The sequence below is a fragment of the Thamnophis elegans genome, chromosome 14, assembly GCF_009769535.1.
Source record: "Thamnophis elegans isolate rThaEle1 chromosome 14, rThaEle1.pri, whole genome shotgun sequence".
Taxonomy (NCBI): domain Eukaryota; kingdom Metazoa; phylum Chordata; class Lepidosauria; order Squamata; family Colubridae; genus Thamnophis; species Thamnophis elegans.
In genome coordinates, this window is record NC_045554.1 from 49,351,328 (window position 1) to 49,372,469 (window position 21,142).

General features: G+C 55.7%; 6 protein-coding genes across 7 annotated transcripts; 2 read left to right on the forward strand and 4 right to left on the reverse strand.

Annotated features, from left to right (window-relative positions):
- The first annotated feature begins 41 nt into the window (after window positions 1-41).
- VPS4A (vacuolar protein sorting 4 homolog A) lies at window positions 42-4,347 on the forward strand. Its single transcript, XM_032230618.1, has 11 exons — window positions 42-173; window positions 661-772; window positions 895-1,042; window positions 1,175-1,236; window positions 1,335-1,454; window positions 1,536-1,692; window positions 1,853-2,001; window positions 2,110-2,191; window positions 2,855-3,074; window positions 3,509-3,649; window positions 3,928-4,347. The coding sequence occupies exons 1-11, from the start codon at window positions 153-155 to the stop codon at window positions 4,027-4,029; spliced, it is 1,314 nt and encodes a 437-aa protein (XP_032086509.1). The 5' UTR covers window positions 42-152; the 3' UTR covers window positions 4,030-4,347.
- Window positions 4,348-4,546: 199 nt separating this feature from the next.
- PDF (peptide deformylase, mitochondrial) lies at window positions 4,547-6,161 on the reverse strand. The gene is made up of 2 exons (XM_032230620.1): window positions 5,489-6,161; window positions 4,547-5,386 (listed from the first exon to the last, which is right to left on the reverse strand). The coding sequence occupies exons 1-2, from the start codon at window positions 6,024-6,026 to the stop codon at window positions 5,229-5,231; spliced, it is 696 nt and encodes a 231-aa protein (XP_032086511.1). The 5' UTR covers window positions 6,027-6,161; the 3' UTR covers window positions 4,547-5,228.
- Window positions 6,162-6,249: 88 nt separating this feature from the next.
- Window positions 6,250-9,513, reverse strand: COG8 (component of oligomeric golgi complex 8). The gene is made up of 5 exons (XM_032230617.1): window positions 9,132-9,513; window positions 8,833-9,040; window positions 7,552-8,373; window positions 7,079-7,247; window positions 6,250-6,716 (listed from the first exon to the last, which is right to left on the reverse strand). The coding sequence occupies exons 1-5, from the start codon at window positions 9,485-9,487 to the stop codon at window positions 6,439-6,441; spliced, it is 1,833 nt and encodes a 610-aa protein (XP_032086508.1). The 5' UTR covers window positions 9,488-9,513; the 3' UTR covers window positions 6,250-6,438.
- Window positions 9,514-9,653: 140 nt separating this feature from the next.
- On the forward strand, window positions 9,654-11,277 carry NIP7 (nucleolar pre-rRNA processing protein NIP7). The gene is made up of 5 exons (XM_032231405.1): window positions 9,654-9,765; window positions 9,885-9,971; window positions 10,226-10,364; window positions 10,648-10,788; window positions 10,866-11,277. Exons 1-5 carry the CDS (start codon window positions 9,710-9,712, stop codon window positions 10,983-10,985), a joined length of 543 nt encoding a protein of 180 aa, XP_032087296.1. The 5' UTR covers window positions 9,654-9,709; the 3' UTR covers window positions 10,986-11,277.
- A 97-nt stretch (window positions 11,278-11,374) lies between these two features.
- On the reverse strand, window positions 11,375-13,843 carry TMED6 (transmembrane p24 trafficking protein 6). The gene is made up of 4 exons (XM_032231404.1): window positions 13,581-13,843; window positions 12,824-12,950; window positions 12,019-12,158; window positions 11,375-11,763 (listed from the first exon to the last, which is right to left on the reverse strand). Exons 1-4 carry the CDS (start codon window positions 13,794-13,796, stop codon window positions 11,539-11,541), a joined length of 708 nt encoding a protein of 235 aa, XP_032087295.1. The 5' UTR covers window positions 13,797-13,843; the 3' UTR covers window positions 11,375-11,538.
- An 869-nt stretch (window positions 13,844-14,712) lies between these two features.
- On the reverse strand, window positions 14,713-19,920 carry TERF2 (telomeric repeat binding factor 2). 2 transcript variants are annotated; one of them, XM_032231197.1, is made up of 10 exons: window positions 19,773-19,920; window positions 19,578-19,661; window positions 18,537-18,667; window positions 17,934-18,020; window positions 17,578-17,724; window positions 17,041-17,375; window positions 15,922-16,134; window positions 15,640-15,722; window positions 15,356-15,402; window positions 14,713-14,966 (listed from the first exon to the last, which is right to left on the reverse strand). In XM_032231197.1, exons 1-10 carry the CDS (start codon window positions 19,897-19,899, stop codon window positions 14,811-14,813), a joined length of 1,410 nt encoding a protein of 469 aa, XP_032087088.1. In that variant the 5' UTR covers window positions 19,900-19,920; the 3' UTR covers window positions 14,713-14,810. The 2 variants fall into 2 exon arrangements, with proteins under 2 accessions (XP_032087088.1, XP_032087087.1); XM_032231196.1 differs by having other exon boundaries at window positions 15,922-16,281.
- Window positions 19,921-21,142: the final 1,222 nt, after the last annotated feature.

Consider the following 21,142-nt stretch of genomic DNA (forward strand, 5'->3'; position numbering starts at 1 on the left):
CCAGCCGAGAGCCCGCCCCCGCGCGTTGCTGTTCCCGCGCCGGCCTGCAGGGGCGCTCTGCGGACAGAGGCCGCCACCGCCGCCCCTCCGCCGCCGCCCGGAGCCCCCGCGACCCCTCCGCCGCCGCCGCCGCCGCCGCGGGCAGGGATGCAATGACCACGTCCGCCCTCCAGGTGCCTCCGCCGCCCAGCCCACGCGCCCCACTCCCGGCTCCGGGCCTCCCGAGCGGCCCGGCCTTCGCCCCCGGGGCAGCCGCGGCCTCTGCCGGCCCACCCGGCGCGCCCGCCGCCAACTTCCACGCCAAGCAGCGGGGGGGGGGGGCGCTCGGAGGGGCCGCCGGGGGACGCAGGGCCCCCTCCTCCATTGCGCCGGCCCGGCCCGAAGGAGGCGGTTGGGCTGCCGCGGGGCCCGAGCGCCCCCCGCCCCTCCCTTGCAAGGCTGCGGGGCTCCCGGGGGGCCTCCGGGGGGGGGGGGAGAGGGGGGTGCCGTGAAGGGGCGCTGCGGAGAAGCCCCGGGGGGGGGAAGAGCCCGAGGGGGCCGCAGGGGAAGGGGGGGCCGCGGGAGGGGCGGCGCTTGGCCGGCTCCTCTCCTGGCAGCCCTGGGGGCTTCCCGGCTGATCCCCCGCCCGCAGCCCCCGGCTGACCGCGGCTGTCCTTCCAGAAAGCCATTGACTTGGTCACCAAAGCCACGGAGGAGGACAAGGCGGGCAGCTATGAGGAAGCGCTGCGCCTGTACCAGCACGCGGTGGAGTACTTCTTGCACGCCATCAAGTGTGAGTCCACCAGGGGCTTTGACCCGGGGGTGGGGGGGGGGCAGGGCCGGGGGGTCCAAGGGAAGGGAAGCCCCTCCTGGTTCTGGCACCCCATCCGTCTGCTCGCCCCCCCCCTCCCGCAGATGACGCGCACAGCGACAAGGCCAAAGAGAGCATCCGGGCAAAGTGCGCCCAGTACCTGGACCGGGCGGAGAAGCTGAAGGACTATTTGCGGAACAAGAGCAAGCAGAGCAAGAAGCCGGTCAAGGAGGCCCAGAATGACAGCAAGGGGTAAGGGCCGGAGGAGGAGGGGGCATCCCAGGAAGGCTACGGGGAGGAAACCTGGGGGCGCTGCCTGTGCCAAAGCCGGCTGGAGAGGAGCCTGCGAGGAGCCTTTGCTCACGGCCTGCTCTTCCTCTGCAGCAGCGACAGCGACAGCGAGGGTGAGAACCCGGAGAAGAAGAAGCTGCAAGAGCAGCTGATGGGTAAGCCTGTCCCACTCCCCCCGGGTGGGGCTCAGAGGCCGCTCTGCTCCGCCCGAGTGCTCAGCTCGGGTCTCTGGGGCAAACTGCCGTGGCTGCAGGTGCCGTTGTGATGGAGAAGCCCAACGTGCGATGGAGCGACGTAGCGGGCCTGGAGGGGGCCAAGGAGGCCCTGAAGGAAGCCGTCATCCTGCCCATCAAGTTTCCTCACCTGTTTACAGGTGAGGCCAGGGGGGTCTCTCTCCACGTTCTCCGAGATGTTTTGGGATGAATTAAGCCATTTCCTCTCCTCTCTATGTCAGGTAAGCGTACACCCTGGCGTGGGATCCTCCTCTTCGGCCCCCCAGGAACTGGGAAGTCCTTCCTGGCCAAAGCAGTGGCCACCGAGGCCGGCAACTCCACCTTCTTCTCCATCTCGTCTTCAGACCTGGTGTCCAAGTGGCTGGGGGAGAGTGAAAAGTAGGTGGGGAGGGCAGGGCTTGCTCTGTGGGGTATTGGCCCTTGGAGAACGGGGCCAGGAGTGAAAGGAGGCAGCGTGGTGGGAGCTTGCTTCCACTGTGGGAAGCCTGCACGCGGGCTGTCCTGGCCCTCTCCTCACTCTGCCTGGCTTCCTCTTTAGGCTGGTGAAGAACCTCTTTGAGTTGGCCAGGCAGCACAAGCCGTCCATCATTTTCATCGATGAGGTGGACTCTCTGTGCGGCTCCCGGAACGAGAACGAGAGCGAAGCTGCTCGCAGGATCAAAACAGAATTCCTGGTGCAAATGCAGGGTGGGTGATGTTCTCAGGCCAATGGCCAGGGCTGGGCAGGTGGGTCCGGGAGTGGGGGGCCTGCTCTCTCCAGAAGGGGTGACTCGGAACACTTCTCTTTTTCGTCAGGTGTTGGGAATAATAACGACGGCACTTTGGTCTTGGGCGCCACCAATATCCCCTGGGTACTGGATGCTGCCATTCGGAGGAGGTGGGTGATAGGCCTGCACGCGTGGGTGAGTTTAGCCTGGCAGAAATCAAGTAATCACACTCTGTGTAAGTAGAAATAAAATTCAGGTTCACAGGGAAGAGATTGTAGTTCTCTGAATAAAAAATAATTAAACGGGGAAAAACACAGTTCCTCAACCTCACACTGCAGGAACATTCTGTGCCTTTTAAAGTCACCATTAAATGATGTGTGATTTCTGCCCTTCGTACGTCTGACCAGAATGCCGTGCCGTGTGGGCCACACCAGGTGCAGCACGTAGCTTCGGCTGGCTTGAGAAGTACTCGGGTGGGAGGGTGGCAGGCAGTCCCTCGGCTGGGGCCCAGAACGAGCATCCTGTAAAAATACCTTCATAGACAAGCGTCATCCATTGGGGGGGGGGGGGTGCTGCAGGGAGGTCCGTTTTATTTGCTACTACAAATAAGCACAAGAACAACCTGAAACCGACTTGATGTTGGACTGAAGGCTTTTCACTAACCTCTTGGCCAAATGCAGTGAGCTGAAACTGCACCAGAGAAGAGGGGTTGCTGCCAGCTCACACCCCAAGGCCTTAATGGGCAGGAGGGCGAGCGACAGGTGCCCTTGGGGGCACTCCCATGCCACGCAACCCAGCTTTGGAGATTGAGCCCTGCATTCCTCCGCACGTAGGTTTGAGAAACGCATTTACATCCCGCTTCCAGAGGAGCCGGCTCGTGCCCAGATGTTTAAGCTGCACCTGGGCAACACCCCACACAACCTGGCCGACGCTGACGTTTACGAACTGGCCCGAAAGACGGATGGCTACTCGGGGGCCGATATTAGCATCATTGTGCGGGATGCCCTGATGCAGCCCGTCCGCAAAGTGCAGTCAGCCACACACTTTAAAAAGGTGAGCCTGGCAGTGTGTTTGTGTGTGTGTTTGTGTGTGTGTAACTACGGTATCCTGATGGCTTCTGGTACAGAGCAGAGCACTTTAGCTGTGAAAGGGACGAGCTCTCTGCCCACCTTTCTTCATGCAGGGCTCACCCGTTGCTTACCCACCCGCAACTGTTCTTTTTTACATCCATTTCTTTCTGTGGGGAGGGTTACCCAACACAGCAGGAAGTGTTCCCGTCATTCAGTGGGAGCAATGGGATGCCGAGATCGGGTGTTGAAGGCCTTTGTGGCCTGGCAGGAGACTTCCAAGACTGGTTCTCTCCCTCCTGCCGCCTTGGACTGCTGTTACTGGAGAGCAGGTGGCGACTGAGGGGAGGCTCGTCTGCCGGCCCCTTCCCCTCCTTTCCCAGCCCTCCTGGTCGCCTACCGCTTGTATCCTTACTGCAGGTTCACGGACCTTCTCGCACCAACCCTGGTGTGCTGGTAGATGACCTGCTGACTCCTTGTTCACCAGGGGATCCTGGGGGCCTTGAGATGACCTGGATGGAGGTGCCCGGGGACAAACTCCTGGAGCCGTTGGTCTGCATGGTGAGCGGTTGTGAGAAAACCCCTTTCCTTCCCCCCCCCCCCCGTCTTAGGCCAAACTCTGAAACAACACACCCAGGGCTTCTGTGTGGAATGTGGGTCTGCAAAGCGGGACTGAGCACAAAGCTAAGCGGGGGCATAAAGCCTCCGTCCCTTCCCCCTTGTGTTGAAGGGAATACAGCCGAGATTTAATTTAATAGATTTATTAATTTTGGATTAATAATGATTAATAATATTAATGCTGGACGCTCGGGGGCTCTGAACATTCCCTCTCTTTGCAGTCAGATATGCTGCGCTCGCTGGCCACCACCCGCCCCACGGTCAACGCGGAAGATCTCCTGAAGGTGAAGAAGTTCACAGATGACTTTGGCCAAGAGGGCTAATGCTGCACCTGTGGGACATGCCCCATTGTTAGGTGGGAGCAGCCAAGGGCCCGTTTTCCTGGCCGTGCGTGGAAGTGGCCGGGAGCGGCTGGTGGACTCTGCCATGCAGAAGCTTCGGTCTCCACCTGTCTCCGCTGGAGGATCTCTGGCTGGGGATGGAAAGGGATCCACTGGGGTATTAAGGGACAAGAGCAAGCCTGACTTGATCTGCTGTGTTTTTCCCCTCCCGTGTCAAATACTGCAGATTTCTGGTTTTTTTCTTTTATTTCCGATGCTTAGTTTCTCTTTATCAAAAATAAAAGCAGCCCAACTCCCTTATGCTCCCAGCCATTTCCTCCCCTCCCCCCCCCCATGAGTACACTTCTGCTCCCCAAAGAAAAGCCAGGGGTTCTCCCAGAGGCCTCTTTCCTTCCCCGGTGCTGCCGCGCCTCACCTCAGCTTCACTTGAGGAAAGGGCATTATTTCGCCAAACCGCTGTGATGCCATTTTATTGGGTTCTGGTATGTTTTTTGCCGATGTTCAGTTTCTGTCCAGTCCGAACTCCTTTGGCTCCCGCAGCGACTTCCCTTCCAGCCTTTGGTGAAGGTCCTCAGCTGTTGCTTTGCTTCGGGCCCATGCTTGATGTAGCTTCAGACTGCAGGCCTCCTTTGCAGCCCTGCAGTTCCACCTGCCTGCCAGATTCCTTTGCAAAGGAGAGGAATGGTGACTTGGCTCCCATTGACAGGACACAGGCGGCATTCCCTGCGAGAGACCCGGACGAGTCCCAAGGAAGCTGCTCTGCAACCTTTGGCCAAGTAGAGTTGCCTTCTATGAGCAGAGAGGCAGAATGATAGGTGCGCACGCACACATCCAGGCCCATTGCTTTTACTGGGAGAATTTGTGCCAGAGGGAGAGGCAAGTACTCCACCGGTGGTGTTAATAGAAACTTTAGGCCTTCCTTGTGCTTAAGGGGGCTGAAGGGCCACTTTCCCACAGCCCGGCCCACCTGTAGTGATGGGTTTTAAAGTGATGGGTTGTATGGAGAGAGCGAGCTTGTGGAAGAATAAAATGCTGGAAATGAAGCCTTACAACATTCTGTTCTTTAGCCGAGTTTTCACATAAATAACTGGTAACATTCACAGCAAGTTCAGGTCCTGCGAGGGAGCAGAGAGAGGCTGGGCTGCTGCTTTCAGCTCCCTCCCGGGCTTGAAGGGACCTGCTCATCGGTTGACCTTGGCCCAATGCAAGCAGCTGAAAGTCCCGCTCTCCATCTTGTCCACGTAGAGGATCCCTTTGATGTGGTCCATCTCGTGCTGAACGACGCGGGCTGCGAAGCCCCTGGCTTGCCACGTGGTCTCCTCTCCAGCCTCGTTTAGTCCTGGGGGAAGGGAGAGAAAGCACCCAGCGGGGCCTCGTGTGGGATCCGGGGGCGAGCAAGCGCTTCTTCCCCTGCGGCCGCCTGGCCTCTCCCCCGCCTCACCTGAGACCTCCACGGCCATATGCCGGGCGACCACGGCCGAGAAGCCGGGCAGGCTGGCGCAACCCTCCGTGAAGAAGCTGGCCCGGCTGTCCAGCACCCTCATGGTCGGGTTGAGGAAGACGCGCAGCGGGAAGGGGGCGACCTCCAGGGCGCGCAGCCCCTCCGGCAGCTCCTGCCGCAGCGGCGGCCCCCGGAACTCGGCCACGAAGACCTGCAGCGGGACGCCCAGCTGCGGCGCGCTCAGCCCCACGCAGTCCTCCCGCCGCATCACCGCCACCAGCCGCGCGATCAGCCGCTGCACCTCCGCGCTGCCCACCCGCTCCGGCTCCACCGGCGCCGCCACGCCGCGCAGCACCGGGTCGCCCACCAGGCAGACGCGCTGGAAGGGCGGCTGGCTCGGGCCCAGCAGCTTCCGCCGCAGCCAGGCGCCGGGCTCTCCCCAGGGCCACCCCGAGGAGGCGAGGCCGCGCGGCCGCCCAGGCACCGGCCCGGCGCGGAGAACAGCCCGCAAGCCGCCACTCCACCTCCGCGCCGCCATCAGCCCGCTCGGAGGGCAGAAGAGCGCCCCCAACGGCAGGAACGCTCCTCCGCCGAGCTCCTCCGCCTCCAACGGAGCCCGCAGAGGAGGGCAGCAGGGGTGGGGGGGGGGGAAGTGAAAAGATCGGACAGCGCAAGCGCAGACGGCCCCGCGCTCCAGCCCCTCCCCCGGCTTTGGGAGGGGTAAAGGCGCCTCCCACCCACAATAAAATACCTTTGGGGGAGAAAGCAAAACACCAACTTTATTTTCAGTCCTTCTCTTACATCGGCCCCCCCCCCCCAACCTCCTCCTTCTTGTCCAGGTAGGCCGCCAGAAACAGCCCCTGCAGCCAAGCGCAGCCCTTGCCTGGCCAGGGGAGGGCGGGGTGCCCAAGGATGCTCCTTCAGCAGATGAGCCCCCAAAGCCCCACCAGCTATCCTGTTGCAGAGACCCCACTGAGCAGCCGCGAGTCCTCCGGAAGGGGGCTCTTCTCTGCAGCTGGAAGGACAGAGACGGCAGGGCTAGGATCGGCTTCCTCCTGCTCCGAGCCAGAGAGTCCCAAGTCCAGGGGAAGTTGTAGGGCCAGCCCCTTCTCAGCCAGGGGGAGAGCAGTTTCGTTCTTGGGAAGGACTGAGCCCAGGAGCTCCTGGATGGCCTCCTCATCTACACAGGCCACACCTCCATATTTATGGACCTGAGCAGCAGGAACACCTAGCAGGACAGGAAACAAAGACACAGATGGGAAACCAGACCCTTCCATCAATCCCAAGTCCCAGAGAAGGCTCCTCTCTATGCTTTCCAAGTCTGTGATCCCTCCCTCCTGGGCACCCATGCAGTAATTCCCTGATAGGCCAATTGTCCCAAAGCCTCTTTTTCCTAAAGGCAATTAGACCTTCTTGATGTACAAAGAAAACACCGAGTCCAGTAGCCTTTTTGTAAAAAGCACCTTTGGGGCAACCTCCGTGGTGGAAAATCTCAGTAGACCCAGGGCCAAGCCTGGCTCCAAAGAGCACGTTGGCTCCACTTCCACCAGCTCCCTCCTCCTACCACTCCCTGCGAGGAAGGTAACTGACCCAGAGTCTGTGCAACCTGGGCTAGAGGGAAGAGGAGCTGGAGACAGCGGTTGAGGTATGGCACCAAGTCTCCCAGGAACGCTGTGCAGAACTGAACAAACAGCTCTTGCTCTTGACCGCTGAATGCTGCCGCCTCTGCTCGATGGAAAGCCAGGATGATCTTTACGCCCTGGGGAGAGAAAAGACTCCTTAGAAGCCTTTGGCTCGGAAATTCAGAGCAGCCGGAGGGAAATTTCCCACTAAAACCCCCCATCATAAATTATCCCACCAGGCAGGTAGAATAGTACTCCCCGCAGGCGTGGCATACCTAGACAGAATCCGCCAGCCACCAAGAGCCTATGAGATTCTGAGGAGCTCAGCTTAAAATGGGAGGAATGCATTCCAGCTTCTGGAATCGCCATTAAAATAATTACCCTCATCACTGAGAAATACGGAATATTTCCCCCCCCCGTCTAAGAGAGAGAGAGACGTACCTGGCTGAGCACGTTCTCCAGGAGAGCCGCCACGACTGTGGCCAGAGCGACAGGACAGCAGAGACGCAAATCATTGAAGGCCACCAGGATGTTGTTGAGCAAATGGGCAAGTGGGGGAAAGTCTAGTAGCACCAGAGGGGGCTGCAAGGTGCCTGGTTGGGCAGAAGGCATTGGCACAGAAACGGCACTGCCCAAGAGAGCCGGCGTAGAGATCAATGTGTAGGAGTTCATCTCTTTTTGGAACTGGTCTGTGGCCTCCTGCATAGCTTTTTTGAAGGTAATGAGCACCACGCGCTGAAAAACGGGAACAAGCTGGCCCCGGAAGTCTGCCCCTACCCGGCTGAAGGACAGGCCAAAATACATGCACTGGCCCAGCAAAGAGTCAAGGCGATTGCCCACTCCACGCTGCAAGTCTCGCTCAAGAACCAGCAGAAACTGGGAGACTTTCTGCAGCACCCACCCATGGAAGATGGCACTCTCATTGAAGGTGTCCTTCCCCAGGGGCGGCACCAGCGGCTCTTCATCTGCAAATATGGCACGATACTGCGTGACAATGTCGAAGAGATGCACGCGGCAGGCTTCTATCGTTTTTGTGATGTGCACATAGGGGTCATCATCAGGAACAGCTGCAAGGATGGAGCGCAGCCAGAAGTCTCTTGCTTGCAGGAACGTAATGCGCAGTTCAGCCTCTGTGAACACATCCATGCAGCGCAGGTAGCCAATGACACGCAAGCAAGCGGGCAGCTGGATGTTGGTGCGTAACTGCTGGATCAGTTGAGTAAGCATGAGCTGTGTGGACTGACGCACCTCGGCCACTATACCCTGGGAAGGAAAGGAAAGCTGTCCTTAGTGGGGCAGACGCTCTGAAAATGGATTCCCAAGACCATACGAGAAGTATTCCCCATTTCTAATTGTGGATCCCACATGGCCCTTCAGACACATTGTAGTAATACTCCCACAGACATGCTCTGGCAACGACAGTCGCCTGAAACATCTATGCTGAGATGTAATACGTTTGAGGAACTGCATATACACCACAGTCACGTAACAAAAGGCACCTGATCCTAAATCACCCCAAATTTCTGAGTATAAAAGCAACCAGTGTTTTACAAATCAAAAGCAAAGCCATAAAGCCTCAACACTTTTGCTTTGCCTTCTTCTCCCTCCTCTGAGCTGGAGTTCTGCTTCAAGGCTAAGGCCGTGTCCTCTCCTGCTGAAGAGGAGAACGAAGCCTTTGCCGCAAAGTCAGCTTCACAGGGAGCCTGGAAGTTCAAAGCGCACCTGAATTACGGGGATGCCGGCGTGCTTCTTCTCCAGGCGGCGGACGTAGGAGACGAGCTCCAGCGCCTCCTCGTAGTAGCTGTTCCGGACACAGGTGTCCATCAGCTGCGGGATCTCCAGCACCTCCAGGATCTCCGTGTGCCGGTTCAGCGTCACGTTGTTCATCCGGCGGTTCTGCGCGATCTGCTCCGCGTGGCGCATGAAGCCCCTGCGGGAGAAGGCGCCGAGTCAGCGGGGAGGAGCTGGCCGGCCGGCGGGCCCCCCCCCCGCCTCCCTCCGGCCGGGACGCGGCGACTCACCGGCAGGCCTCGGCGAAGGGCGGCAGGCGGTCCAGCAGGCGGCCCAGGCCTTGCTCGATGCCGCCGAAGCCGCGGCGGGTCTCGGCGGTGCACTCGGCCGAGCGGATGAAGGTCTTGTAGTGCGCGAAGGCCAAGGCCCGCGTCTGCGCCCCCAGCTGCGCCCGCTCCTCCGCCAGCCGCCCCGGCTCCCGCCGCAGCGCCTCCAGGCCCAGCCCCGACAGCGCCGCCAGGTAGGCCGGCAGCTCCGCGTCCCCCGCCGGCACCGCTGAGGGCGACGCGCGGAACAGCCAGGCCAGCAGGCTCGCCTCCTCCACGTCCGCGGCGCCGCCCGGGGCCGCCGCTTCCGAGGCCGCCATCGCGGAATCTACGTGGACCAGGAAGTGATCGCTATGGCAACCGGGGCGCTGGGCCCTTTCGTCGGCACTTCCGGCTTCCGTTGCGACCACTCTATCCCGACATCCTCTATAGTCCGTGAAGCGAGCGCGGATTGGATGATCCTGCATGAAAGCAACTTCCGGCCCTGGGAGCCGCTTCCGGGCCCGGCCAAACTTGCGGACCACGCGGCGCTCGGAGGGGCGATGCGGCCGCTGACGGAGGACGAGACCCGCGTCCTCTTCGAGAAGCTCGCCCGATAGTACGTGCCGGCAGAACGCGGAGCCACCGGCCGGGCGGCCGGGCGGGGAGGGCTGGCCGAGGCTCCGGCGGGGACGGGAGGGGGGCTGCCTCGGCTGACTCCCTCTCTTCCCTCCTCAGCGTCGGCGAGAACATCCAGCTGCTGGTGGACCGGCCGGACGGCACCTACTGCTTCCGCCTGCACAAGGACCGCGTCTACTACCTCAGGTCGGCGGGGCCCGCGGAGGGGAGGGGGGCGCTCTCCCTTGCATGTCACCCTCAAACCCGGGTTGGAGGCGAAGCCTTTGTGCGTTTCGTGACCTCCAGCGGCTCCTCCAGGGTAGAAAGGTTGAGGAGCCCATGTCCCTCTAGCCCGGGCCCAAACGAATGGCTGACCCTCCATTTGCCCCAGAGTGTTTGAGATTGGCCCACTAAAGCCTGTTCCTAGCTCCCCGGTGACTCTACTCCGCTTCGTTTTCCAGTGAGAGGCTTCTGAAACTGGCCACCAATATTCCACGGGACAGCCTGGTGTCCCTGGGCACCTGTTTTGGAAAGTTCACCAAGACCCAGAAATTCCGGCTCCATATCACCGCCCTGGATTACCTCGCCCCTTATGCCAAGGTAAAGATGGGCCGATGCTCATTTTATTTGAGAAGCATTTCTCTCTGTTGCCGTGCTCCAAAAAGAGGAAGGGAGAGGCCCAGAAGGTCAACCGACTTGCCTTGGGAGAACAAGTAACAGTTTTACTGCAGCGGTCGGTCTAAGAGCTGTAAACCCTGGAAATGAAGCTGCGATAACAATTCAGTGTGTGTGTGGGGGGGGGCTTGAAGAGGCTGTTCATCAAGCAAGGAAGCACTTCTTGAAGCTTTAGAGTTCAGAGGGCTATTCTGTTTCTCTCCTGCAGTACAAAGTCTGGGTGAAGCCTGGGGCAGAGCAATCTTTCCTTTATGGGAACCACCTCTTGAAGTCCGGTCTGGGGCGCATCACTGAGAGCACTGCTCAGTACCAAGGAGTGGTGGTGTATTCTATGGCTGATGTTCCTCTGGTGAGTTGTGACTTAGGTTTGGGTGGGTCCTGATACAGAGAAGAGTTGCGTCATTCACTTTACCTTGTTTCCTGCAGGGATTTGGGGTGGCAGCCAAAACCACCCAGGAGTGCCGAAAAGTGGATCCCATGGCAATTGTAGTGTTTCACCAAGCAGACATAGGCGAGTACATACGGCACGAGGAGACACTGACTTAATGAACCGGGCTGATTTCCTCCCCGCGCTCTCTGGAAGCCGGATACCTTAAAAACTGCTGTGCTTTGGATTATGTCATCCCCTTTTTGTGTAACCTGGAAGGACTGCTGATAGATGAAATACAATCGTTTCCCAGTCCGAAACGTTTAACATGTGACCAGTACCTACGCTTGCTAGTTGGACAACTTGTAAAACTTTGGGATAAAGCTACAACTCTTAGTCAAATTATTTGATGTTGTTATTCACATTACTCACGTTGAGCTCTGGGAGCTGATAAAAATGCCATTTCTGTTATTTTTAGCACAGTGCATTTGTTTCCTTTTACCTTATTAGCTGGGCGGTTACCTAGAAGATTGCATCTCAAGGCAAAGAAAATCTGCAAGGGGGAGAATTCTGGTTCCATGTCCCTGTTTTATTTGAATTATAAGCTGTCTCTTGTTACAGCATAGTATATTTTTAAAATGCAAGTAATCTTTTATTTTAACATATTTAACGTAGGCTGGTTATGAGGAGTTTGTTCTGCTTTGGAGCTTGGCATCGCATCCTACTGAAGCTTCAGCACTTGGGCTTGTTGTTGGGCTGCCTAGCAAAGAGGCTCTTGAGGAAATGGAGCTGAAGGATGCCAGAGAGCACAATGGCAACGCTCTGAGCTGCTGACCACCAGTTCATGTAGGTGCAGTTGGACTGGAGAAGGTTGAAATCTGTCCTTGACCTCATTCGAGCAAAGTTGAAGTAGCGCCACATGTGGAAGACATCGATAATCAGTTTGGTCGTGCTCTTCTGTTTTGGACAAGGAAAAAAAAGTTCAGATTAAGTTCTTGGCACTCGTCTGCTCCTTTTAGAGGACAAGGACGCCCCCCCCCCCTTCCTCCACTGTGGTGCTATCTCTCATAAGCTGATGCACAAAGGAAGCTCTGGCCCCAAACACACTTGAGATGCCTGAGAAAAAATTTGGAATATCCCATAATGGATTTTCTAAATAGGTAATGAAGGTTGTTACCTGCTACCTTCGTTCTAGGCACTTAAATTAGGTACCTCAATTGCTTCCAGAGTGCCATTGAGTTCCGTCCTCTTGAGCTCAGTAGTTTCTAGATCATAGAAGACCCCAAAGTTGAGATACACTTGCACAGTTCCAAAATGGTTGTATCGATTACTCAGACATAGCTGGTAGAAGCCTGTAAGGAGGGAGAATTACACCAAGCCTCAAGGACATTTCCTGTGATGCTGCCCGCCCTCAGCTGCATTGGGTTGGTGAGGTACAATAAATGGACCACCCACAAGGGCAGGAGGATGAAAGCTGTAGCCATGATTAAATCTGCTTCCCCGTCTAAACAAGGCTGTCAACCTTTCGTAGTAATTTCTTCATTTTATCTCTAAAGCACAAAAATACTGAAACAGAAATTGGGGAAAGAGGTGAGATTGGAATCGGATTTGGTGATCAGCTCTCCTTAGAATTAAAAAAAAGGTTGTATAAACTAGGATTTCTGCATTAAAAAGCTATAGGGTGGACCCAAATGAGGCTCAAGCAGTATGTTGGAGCCACCAGGGGTGGGGGGTGATACTTTCATGGAAGAATCTGCAATGGGAGTTCCAGACAGGGCTTTATGGAAGAGGTCTGGCAGATGCCATTCCAAGCCTGTGCTTGATGGCATTCGGGAAACTCCGGCTTCAATGTGCTTTGGGGGGGGGGGGGAGATGAATCTGGCTCCCTAAACCATGACTAAGAAGCCCAACTGTTGTCTTTGTACAAGGTGTCATGCTGGAACGAGGGTGGCACCACAGAAAAGTGAGTCGTTTAAAAAGCCATCTAGGCTTTGGGGCAGCGCCAACAATGGGGCACCTGTCTCCCGAGTCAGGAAGTTGATCTGTCCCCGGACATCTTGGGAGGTGTCGAGGTGGAGGCCATTGGGGTCATTGACAGTTGCCAGGATGTGTCTGTCGTGGCCAAGGCCTGAAGTTCTCTGCACCTGGAAGGCAGAGAGACCCAAGTAACCCCATGGAGGACGAACGACCGTGTTCCTCTGCAGGCCCTCTTGCCCGCAAAGAGGGATCCAGGGGATTACAAGGGGGGGGGGAGGCGCCACTTGTATGGCAGGGGGAAGAGTGCTCCCCTCCCCTTTCCAAGCAGCATGGAAGCTCAGGTGCTGGGAACAGGTGGAGGGATTCCTCATGTGGGCAAAGTTTGGGTGGGTGGTGGGGAGATCCTCCCCCCCCTTGATGGGGCAGCACAAGAGGAGGCAGGATTGAGATCCAGGTGCTATGAACCTGCATCTCCCTGGCCTCTGCAAGTTGCTCCTGCTGCTTCCCAGCATATGACGACAGGCATCTCTGCAAGATTCACCCCACCCGACCCCTGCTTTGCCTGGGAAGAAGAGCCGGGTGTACAAGGGGCCCTCTCCTCCAAGGGTGGCCAGGTCCCTGGATTCCCCTGGGGGAGGGAGACAGATGCTGGGCAGAATCCAGCTGGAAGAATTCAGAGCGTTTCTGCTGCTCACATTGGGGGCTGCCAGGAGGGACTGTTCCTGCCCCCCCCCCCAACCCAGGTCAATTGGGAGGGGGGGGCTTCCCTCTTTGCCTCCCTCCCCATTGGCACCCACCTGATAGCTGAAGAAGAAGGAGCCATTGCGGTGTGCGAACTGCCAGAGGCATTCAATGCCCCCTGCAGGGATGACAATGGCAAAGTCATACCGGTCCCTCATGGGGGGGAGGGGCTGCTCGTGGGACCCTCCTGGCTGCTTCCACTCTTGACGGTGGGTGAGTTGGACCCCCTGAAGCAAACCCAGGAGCCCCACCATCTGGAACAGGGCAAGCATGTTAGCAAAGGGATGCCAGCTGGCCGTGGAGGAACTGCAACCTTGCGGCTGAGCTAATCATTAACCAAGGTGCTCCTGCCCAACCGGTTGCCTGGGGCAGGCAGCTCAGGCGGGAGGGGTGAGAGGGACCCCTTGGGAAGCCGTGCAGCTGCCAGAGTGGAAAGGCTGCCTTCCTTCAAAGGGGGCTGGGCCGAGAGTGGATGGGCGCCTGTAGCTCCAGTCCTGGGCCAAGGGCTGGATTCCCGCAGCCCCTCGAGCACCTCAGGATGTAGGTGGCTGCTGGTTCTGGTTCTCAGGTCGGTGGGAGAGGCTGGGGTAGGGGAGGGCTCTTAGCTGAAGGGTAGGCAGGGCAGATGGAGCTTCAAGAGGGCCTCATGCTTCGCTATATAGCTCATTTTAACATCTTATCTTTGCCTTCTATTTCTTCCTTCTCCCTTGGAAATAGAAAAATAACGTATCTGTATGTAAACTTCCCTGTCCTGAAGGACACTTCACTTCCCCAACAGCAATGTTTCCAAGGAATTCTGGCCGTATCATGGAAGAAAATATGGCTGACTTTATATATGTATTGAAGACAGAATAAACCCCTTTTCACTGGTGAAGGATCCTCTGCTTATAGCCAGATAAAGGCCAGCCAACAAAAGGGGGCTGGTGCCCCATGCCACCCCAGGGACTTCCCCCATCTGGGCCCTCCGGCACCTTGTGGGAACATCAAGGACATTAACCAGGGCTCAGCCTTCCCTCCCACATCACACAAACAGCTTTTGCTGGAAGGCCCAGTTTATGTTGGTGCCATAGATATCGGCATATGTTCTGTTTTGACTTTTATTATCTTGCTTTGGTTATGTTGGTTTGCTGTTTCTTTTACGATGCTTGATTTGCTGACTGCTATAAAACAAGCTGCCCTTACTGCAAATTACTCAATATAAATGCTTTATTTTTAATTTACATAACATCTTAGAAAACAACATATTAACATATTAACATATCAACATCTAATTCAACCCAAGGCATTCAGACGAGACCCAATTTTTTCATAGTCCGCCACCTGTCTTTAATCATCACTGCGGTGCGATCCTTAAAAGGGTAGCTTCGAGAAATGACCTTCCAGTTGCCTTCCCCAAACTTTTCCACGCCTTTCTTTATCCAGGCCGATTCCTCCTGGGTCCACTACAAAAGAAACAATGGAAACCTTCGTGAATAAGCAAGAACGGCAAACCTCATTTGCAGCTTAATTCTGCTAAAAATTAATTATAGAAAATGAACAAAAAAAGGTTCCCAGAAAACTCTATGTGCTCATAATAGTTTTAATTTTATATGGGCTGAAACACAACCTTAGTCTCCGTGGAGAGGAGAAGATGCAAGCTTGGCCAATTCTGAAGGAGGCTGAAAAAGCTTGAAAGGATAGCAGAGCCCTCCCTCAGCAGCCATTCCCCACATTCCTGCCCTATCAGTGGCAATAATTATCTAGATTGTCTAATTATTTTTAGAGACAAGGAAGGAGCAATGAGCAATTTGTTTTATTTAAGAAAGTCTTTGTTTGGATTAGGTGACGTTACCTTCCTCTTGGACCCAGTGAAGTCGGTGCCAACTGACCCCTCGGATTCTGAAAGGGAAAGAAAAGGGGGTGGGGGATGGGGAATCCACTCACAGAGGTTGGCAGGCACAAGTATTGCCTGGGAAATTTTTTCCTTTCTACCATACGCAGCCACAGTGCTTCTCCCTTCCTGGCTCAGACTTCAGATGGTTTTTGCCAGGAAAACATGACATTGCACCAGAAACGCAAGTGGATAAAGATTCCCTTCAGGCTTACTGGCAGAATTCAGAGCAATGATGCACTCACTATGATCCATGAACATCTCTTCTTCATCGCTCCAGTGTTCCTTGTCTTCTTGCAGAAGGGGAGGAGTGACTTGCTTGTTCTCCCTAAAGCAGAAAAGAAAGCCCCATTAGAGGTGAGGCCCTCCTGCCCCCTCCAGGGCCCTGGCAGCATCAGATACTTTCAGCCACAGAGCTGCACATCAGCAAACATCCAAGAAGAACGGGCACTCAGTGCCGATACTTCCGAGACTGCAGCTCTGCCACCTCTCCTAACAGAGACCCAAAGGGAGTCATCATTCCATACCTGGAACCTTGGCACGGTGTACTTAAGGGGATCTCTTTCTGCTTGGATGGCTGGACTTGCAAAGTCACAGGTGTCTTTGCAATCAACTTCCCGGATTTCTTGCATTTTTCCTCTTTACCCAGCACGGTGTTGGCTATAGAACGATGGTATTGGATTTTCTCTCCGCTGAGGACAGTGGTGTCTCCCATCTTCTGGTGCTTAGCTCTGGGGGAGCTGGAAGGCAAGAGTGGCCTGGAGTAAGTCCAATCAGTCTTGTCCAATAGCAAGAATGCCTCCTCGGGGTCTGGGGCATCAGAAAGACTCTTGAAGGCTTCTCTCAGCACAGAAAGCACATAGAAAGCCGGCTTCAGGCTTGAGGCCCTACAAAACACAGCAACCTCAGAAGCATATTTGGAAGCCCTGCCAATTTCTATCCAGCTCATGGGCAAGGAGGCCTCTCTAGATGAGGCCACTAATATGCCTCCTTCACCAGGGGAAAACTAAAATGCCCAAAAAAGAGAGCAAAGACAACGATCCAATCAAGGAAACATTTACTTGTCGAGTCACACAATCCTCTCTGGGAAAAACTGCTTGTCAGCCAGAGTAACTCCCTAAGTGCCATTTCATGCAGCCTGGAAGACCTATCAGCTACCAGCTACCAACTACCCAAAGCATCACAGTTACCCAAAGCAACCACAGTCACATCCATCCCCTCCTCCCTCGTTGCATCTCATGGTATGTTGCACATACCTTCATCTCCCAACCAATGAATGGGAGCCCCACACACAGGCAGGGCAAAGACTAAAAGGTAAAGGAATCCATGTGGATTTTACTCTGCAGGGAGGAAAGCCTAATGCAGTTATTAAGGAAACCGCCTTTTACATGCCACATAATTCTCTCCTCTGTTGCAGGAGACAAGACGCAGCTGTTCAGTTGTAAAGATTTAATGCATTGCTTTACAGTTCTAATATGGTTTAAATCACACACACACAGACCCCAAATTAAAGACCTCCCCAATTTAAATGTTCGCTTATATTTAGAGAGTTCCCTGAACAAATATGGTTGCTCTGACATCCCTTTGCCTAATATTCGTAGTCCGCAGCCCTCGCTACACGGACTCCCATGCCAGAGAGGACTTACTGAGTGGAGTCATCGGACGCTGCAGGCACGGGGGCCGTGGCATCAGGCTCTGCTGTCCCTGTTGCTCCTTCCACCTGTGGGGATGCTTTGGTGGGCTCACCGGCTGCCTCCAAGCACTCCATAACTTCATGTTCATCTGGTGGTGGCAAAGATTTTGCTGCTGCTTCTCCAGTTCCTGCTCCAGACTCCGGCCGTCCTCCTGCCTCACTGAGTTGTCCTGCTCCCTCTCCACTTGCTGTCCCAGAGGTCTTGGGGGCCTCTTGTTTCTCCTTGCCAGCTGCTCCTGCTGGGCTCTTCTTGGACTCCAGACGTTCATCGCAATACTTTTTTGCCATCTTAAACAAAAAGCACGAGTCACCAAGGGGGTCTTAATATGGTACAGAATCCAGACACAGACTGTAGTTGCTTTTCCCACACAAAACTATTACTGAAGAAACCTGAACTCCTATCAATCTTCATATAACTTTACAATTATTACTGTTCCTGTAGTAATGATCAAATCATTAAAGCCAAAGATGACCCCAAACCAACACTCACCACTAAGAGAAATGGCTCAGAATTATCCAAGTAAGGTTCAAAGAAGAGAAGAATCTGCTGCTGGAAAGCGTTGTAGGAGAACTGGCAGATGGCCGGGTGAGAAGAATTTTTCTCTTGGACGGCATGATGCAAAATATCTTTAATTTGCTAGCAAAGAAAAAGCAGCAGAGATCACATCTTTGCAAAGGCCTAGAAGGGAGAACTGACTGCCAATCCGCAATGCTCTTCATAGCCACGAATAGCAGTCAAATGCTTGCTCTCTTCTACCGCTTGGGAGAAGACAAGAGATCCTAGAAAGCCACTGGCTTTGTGAGGAAAGGAAGGATGTGTCACTGGGACATATCCAAAATGTTCACCTTGCGGTTGTGGTCCTGCGACATGTGTTCCCTTAAGATTTTGCTGGCATGTTCAAATTCTTTGTTCCTAATACATGTGATCACAGCCTGAAGCAGAAAAATAAAAATACAAGCACACCTTTTGCAGCTTTCTAAACAAAGTTTTCTGAAAAGATCTTATATGCCCCCCTCCCCCCCCCCAGCTAAACCCTTTCTCCAATTCCAAAGTCCATAATGGAAACCAAGTGGCGATTGGGCCCATGGCAGCTGCCCTGCTTCCCTTTTAGGAGTCTTGCCCTCCACATCCAAGGGCTGCCCCTTTGGGTTTTCACTACTTGGCCTTCAATGTGTGAGAGCAACTGGCCCTCCTACTCGTCTCTCAAAGTACATGAATGTTGTGGCTATTATATCCATACAGAGCAAGTCAGGGACATTTGTAAATATAGTTAACAGTCAGTTTTGAATTGGAAAAAAGAAAAAAGGGACAAGTTGGTCTTTTAGTGGGGTACTATATTCCTTCAAAAATACCCCCCCCCCCGTGTGGCCCCCTCTTCCTGCTTAAAAAGTGTAGCCACCGTCACCACTGAAATTAGTGTGGACAGGAGATGAAAGAGTCACCCTTACAGCTTCCTTTATTCTTCTCTTTATTTCCTCTGTTATTTCCACACTGATGAGGCGTTCCTCTGCAAGCCTCTCTAGAAGGACAAGCACGTCTTCAAGAGGAGTTAGCTCAGTTTCTGAATTAATGTTCCAATCTAGAGAGAGAGGGAGAGAGAAGGCTTGTTACTTTTAAACTAGGGTATCTTGCTGCAGATTCATATACCCAGCCATTTGCAAGGATAAATGGAATGTACATTTTAGAAGTTTCAGTTTCAGTTTCGGTTTCACTTTATTTGTATGCTGCCCTTCTCCAGGAGGGACTCAGGGCGGGGAACAACTCAAAGGGGAAAGGGAACATAAACAACAGTACACATAATTAAAATACACGAAAATCACACAGCCATACCAGTCGAGAGGGGAGGGGAACACATCAACCCCAGGCCTAGAAGTACAGATGCAATCTTCCAACTACTTTATGAATAATCCTGTAATCAAAGGAATTACAGGTACACATCCACAAGGGTTGTCCTCACTATTTACTATGCCACTCCTCTGCTGAGTTACTACAGCCTCTGTTCCTCCACTATTAGGGTACTTCTCTTTGTGACTCCTATTTGAAGGAAGTTATCACCCAGCCCTCTCCCAGAAAAATGAAATATCCTAGGAAATATCGAAAAGGCAGAATGTTTCTCTGGATGTGAAAAGGAAGAAACACCTTTTCTGTTCAGGGCTCAAGCCACGTGGCCCTGTCCACCATATCAACCACCTTCCAAGCAGCCTCCGTGTCTCCGGGGTCTTTCCCCCCACTTGGAGCCGAGCCCAGGAGGACGTTTCTTCCATCGTATTTTTGGAGAACAATCGCAGACCGGCTTCCCCCTCAGCAAACGTCCACACTGCCTCTGCTGAGCCTTGGGAGGGCGCGGAGGCTGGCGAGAGGGCTTGAAGGGCCCGGCACCAGCAGCCCAGGCGGCGGCCCGTCCCTCGGGGAGACCCCGGTTGCGGCGCTTTGGCCTTAGCCTGAGACCGGAGCGGCCCCGGGGACGGGCCAAGGGGGCCCCCGCTCACCTTCCTCCAGCCTGGAGAGGATCTGGATGATGCGCAGCTGGATCTGGATCGGCTCCTCCAGGGCCACCGGTCGCGCCAGGATGGCTGGGAAGAAGCAGAGGCGGTCAGGCGCCCGCAGGGAGGCCGGAGCCCGCTCGGACGTCTCCCCCACCGGCGGCCGGCCTTCCCCCCCTCCCTCCCGCGAGACGGGCGTACCAGCGAGGACGTCGCGCAGCTCCCGAAAGTCCTGGCTGCTCCCGGCCCGGAAGGCCCGCAAGGCCTGGTGGGCGTAGAAGAGGACGGCGCAGCGGTTCGCCTCCGCCTCCATCGCCACCTGCGCCATCCAGCCGACGGGCGCCCGGAAGCGGAAGTGGGCTTTCTCCCGCGCGCCTCCCTCTATAGGACCACATCCCCCAGAGAGCTTCGCGGCGTGCTCTGGGGCGCAAGCGCAGTCAGCGCCTGAGTCCCCCGAGGGCGCCCGGTTCCCCTGAGGACGGGCTGCCTGGGCCTCGCGGGCCTTTCTGAGCCTCGCCCCGGCCTGGGCCCTTCGGCACCCGAGCGGGACTCCCGCGGGGATGCTGGGGCCTCTTTGGCGTTGGCGCCTCCCAGGACTCTGGGTCGGGGGAGGGAGCGGTTCCCGCGGGCCCCGTCGCAGCCTCCCCCTTCCCTTCCGCAACGTCGGGCAAGCAGCGAGATTGAGGCGGCCGGAGGGGACGCGGGGGGGGGGCAGGGCGGTTTGGGCAATCGAGGGTCTCTGGGACGCTGGGGGGGGGGGGGAAGGGGGGGGTCACGGTGGTCGGTTTCCGACATGTTGCTGCTTCAGGGCTCGGCAGGAGCTTTGCCTGCACCGCCCCTTGGCCTTCGGTGGCAGAGGGGCTGCATCCCCAGGAGGCCTCCGAGAGCTGCTGGCAGTCAGCCTTAGCAGGGCGCAGCGCCCGCTCCCTCCCTCCCTGGGCCTGGCAATAAGGGCAATAGCAGTTAGACTTATATACCGCTTCATGGGGCTTCCAGCCCTCTCTAAGCGGTTTACAGAGTCAGCATATCTCCCCCAACAACAATCCGGGTCCTCATTTTACCCACCTCGGAAGGATGGAAGGCTGAGTCAACCTTGAGCCGGTGAGATTTGAACCGCCGAACTAGCAGTCAGCTAAAGTAGCCTGCAGTACTGCACTCTAACCACTGCGCCACCTCGGCTCTCTTTCAGGCAGGCAGGCGTTATTTGTTTCCCCCTTGCCAGGAGCAGAACAATGGCCGTCCTGGCTGCACAGAATCGGTGGTTCCAAAAGCTGATTCATGCAGGCACGCTGGCAACATTCCCCGCTGGTGCTCCTTCCATGGCTGGGAAGCATTTGACTGTCACGTTTGTTACCAACCTCTGATGCTCGTGTCCGTCACTGACTCGCTAGACCAGCGTTGCTGTGCTGTTGGAGGTGTGGGCAGAAGAACAAGAACCAAAAGCGACAGGAAGGTTACAATGGTTCTTCAAAGTGGCAACTAGTTGGGCTCAGGGGAAAGGTGGGCACCTGCTGGCTGACCACATGGGATGCCATGCCAGGGACCTTTCAGCCCTGTGACCAAGGATAGCA

Coding starts and splice junctions, on each gene's coding strand:
- TERF2 (XM_032231196.1), bottom strand. CDS start 19,899: ATGGCGCAGGTGGCGATGGAGGCGGAGGCGAACCGCTGCGCCGTCCTC. Junction 18,021..18,536: donor AGAGAAGAATAAAGGAAGCT/GTAAGGGTGACT, acceptor TTTCTGCTTCAG/GCTGTGATCACATGTATTAG. Junction 15,403..15,639: donor AGAGATGTTCATGGATCATA/GTGAGTGCATCA, acceptor TTTCCCTTTCAG/AATCCGAGGGGTCAGTTGGC.
- TMED6 (XM_032231404.1), bottom strand. CDS start 13,796: ATGCTTGCCCTGTTCCAGATGGTGGGGCTCCTGGGTTTGCTTCAGGGG. Junction 12,951..13,580: donor CCTTCTTCTTCAGCTATCAG/GTGGGTGCCAAT, acceptor TCTGCCTTCCAG/GTGCAGAGAACTTCAGGCCT. Junction 11,764..12,018: donor GCACTCTGGAAGCAATTGAG/GTACCTAATTTA, acceptor TGTCCAAAACAG/AAGAGCACGACCAAACTGAT.
- COG8 (XM_032230617.1), bottom strand. CDS start 9,487: ATGGCGGCCTCGGAAGCGGCGGCCCCGGGCGGCGCCGCGGACGTGGAG. Junction 9,041..9,131: donor CCCTTCGCCGAGGCCTGCCG/GTGAGTCGCCGC, acceptor CTTCTCCCGCAG/GGGCTTCATGCGCCACGCGG. Junction 7,248..7,551: donor TGGAGAACGTGCTCAGCCAG/GTACGTCTCTCT, acceptor TTCTCTCCCCAG/GGCGTAAAGATCATCCTGGC.
- VPS4A (XM_032230618.1), top strand. CDS start 153: ATGACCACGTCCGCCCTCCAG. Junction 174..660: donor TGACCACGTCCGCCCTCCAG/GTGCCTCCGCCG, acceptor CTGTCCTTCCAG/AAAGCCATTGACTTGGTCAC. Junction 3,075..3,508: donor CAGCCACACACTTTAAAAAG/GTGAGCCTGGCA, acceptor TCCTTACTGCAG/GTTCACGGACCTTCTCGCAC.
- NIP7 (XM_032231405.1), top strand. CDS start 9,710: ATGCGGCCGCTGACGGAGGACGAGACCCGCGTCCTCTTCGAGAAGCTC. Junction 10,365..10,647: donor ACCTCGCCCCTTATGCCAAG/GTAAAGATGGGC, acceptor TCTCTCCTGCAG/TACAAAGTCTGGGTGAAGCC. Junction 10,789..10,865: donor CTATGGCTGATGTTCCTCTG/GTGAGTTGTGAC, acceptor TGTTTCCTGCAG/GGATTTGGGGTGGCAGCCAA.
- PDF (XM_032230620.1), bottom strand. CDS start 6,026: ATGGCGGCGCGGAGGTGGAGTGGCGGCTTGCGGGCTGTTCTCCGCGCC. Junction 5,387..5,488: donor TATGGCCGTGGAGGTCTCAG/GTGAGGCGGGGG, acceptor CCCTTCCCCCAG/GACTAAACGAGGCTGGAGAG.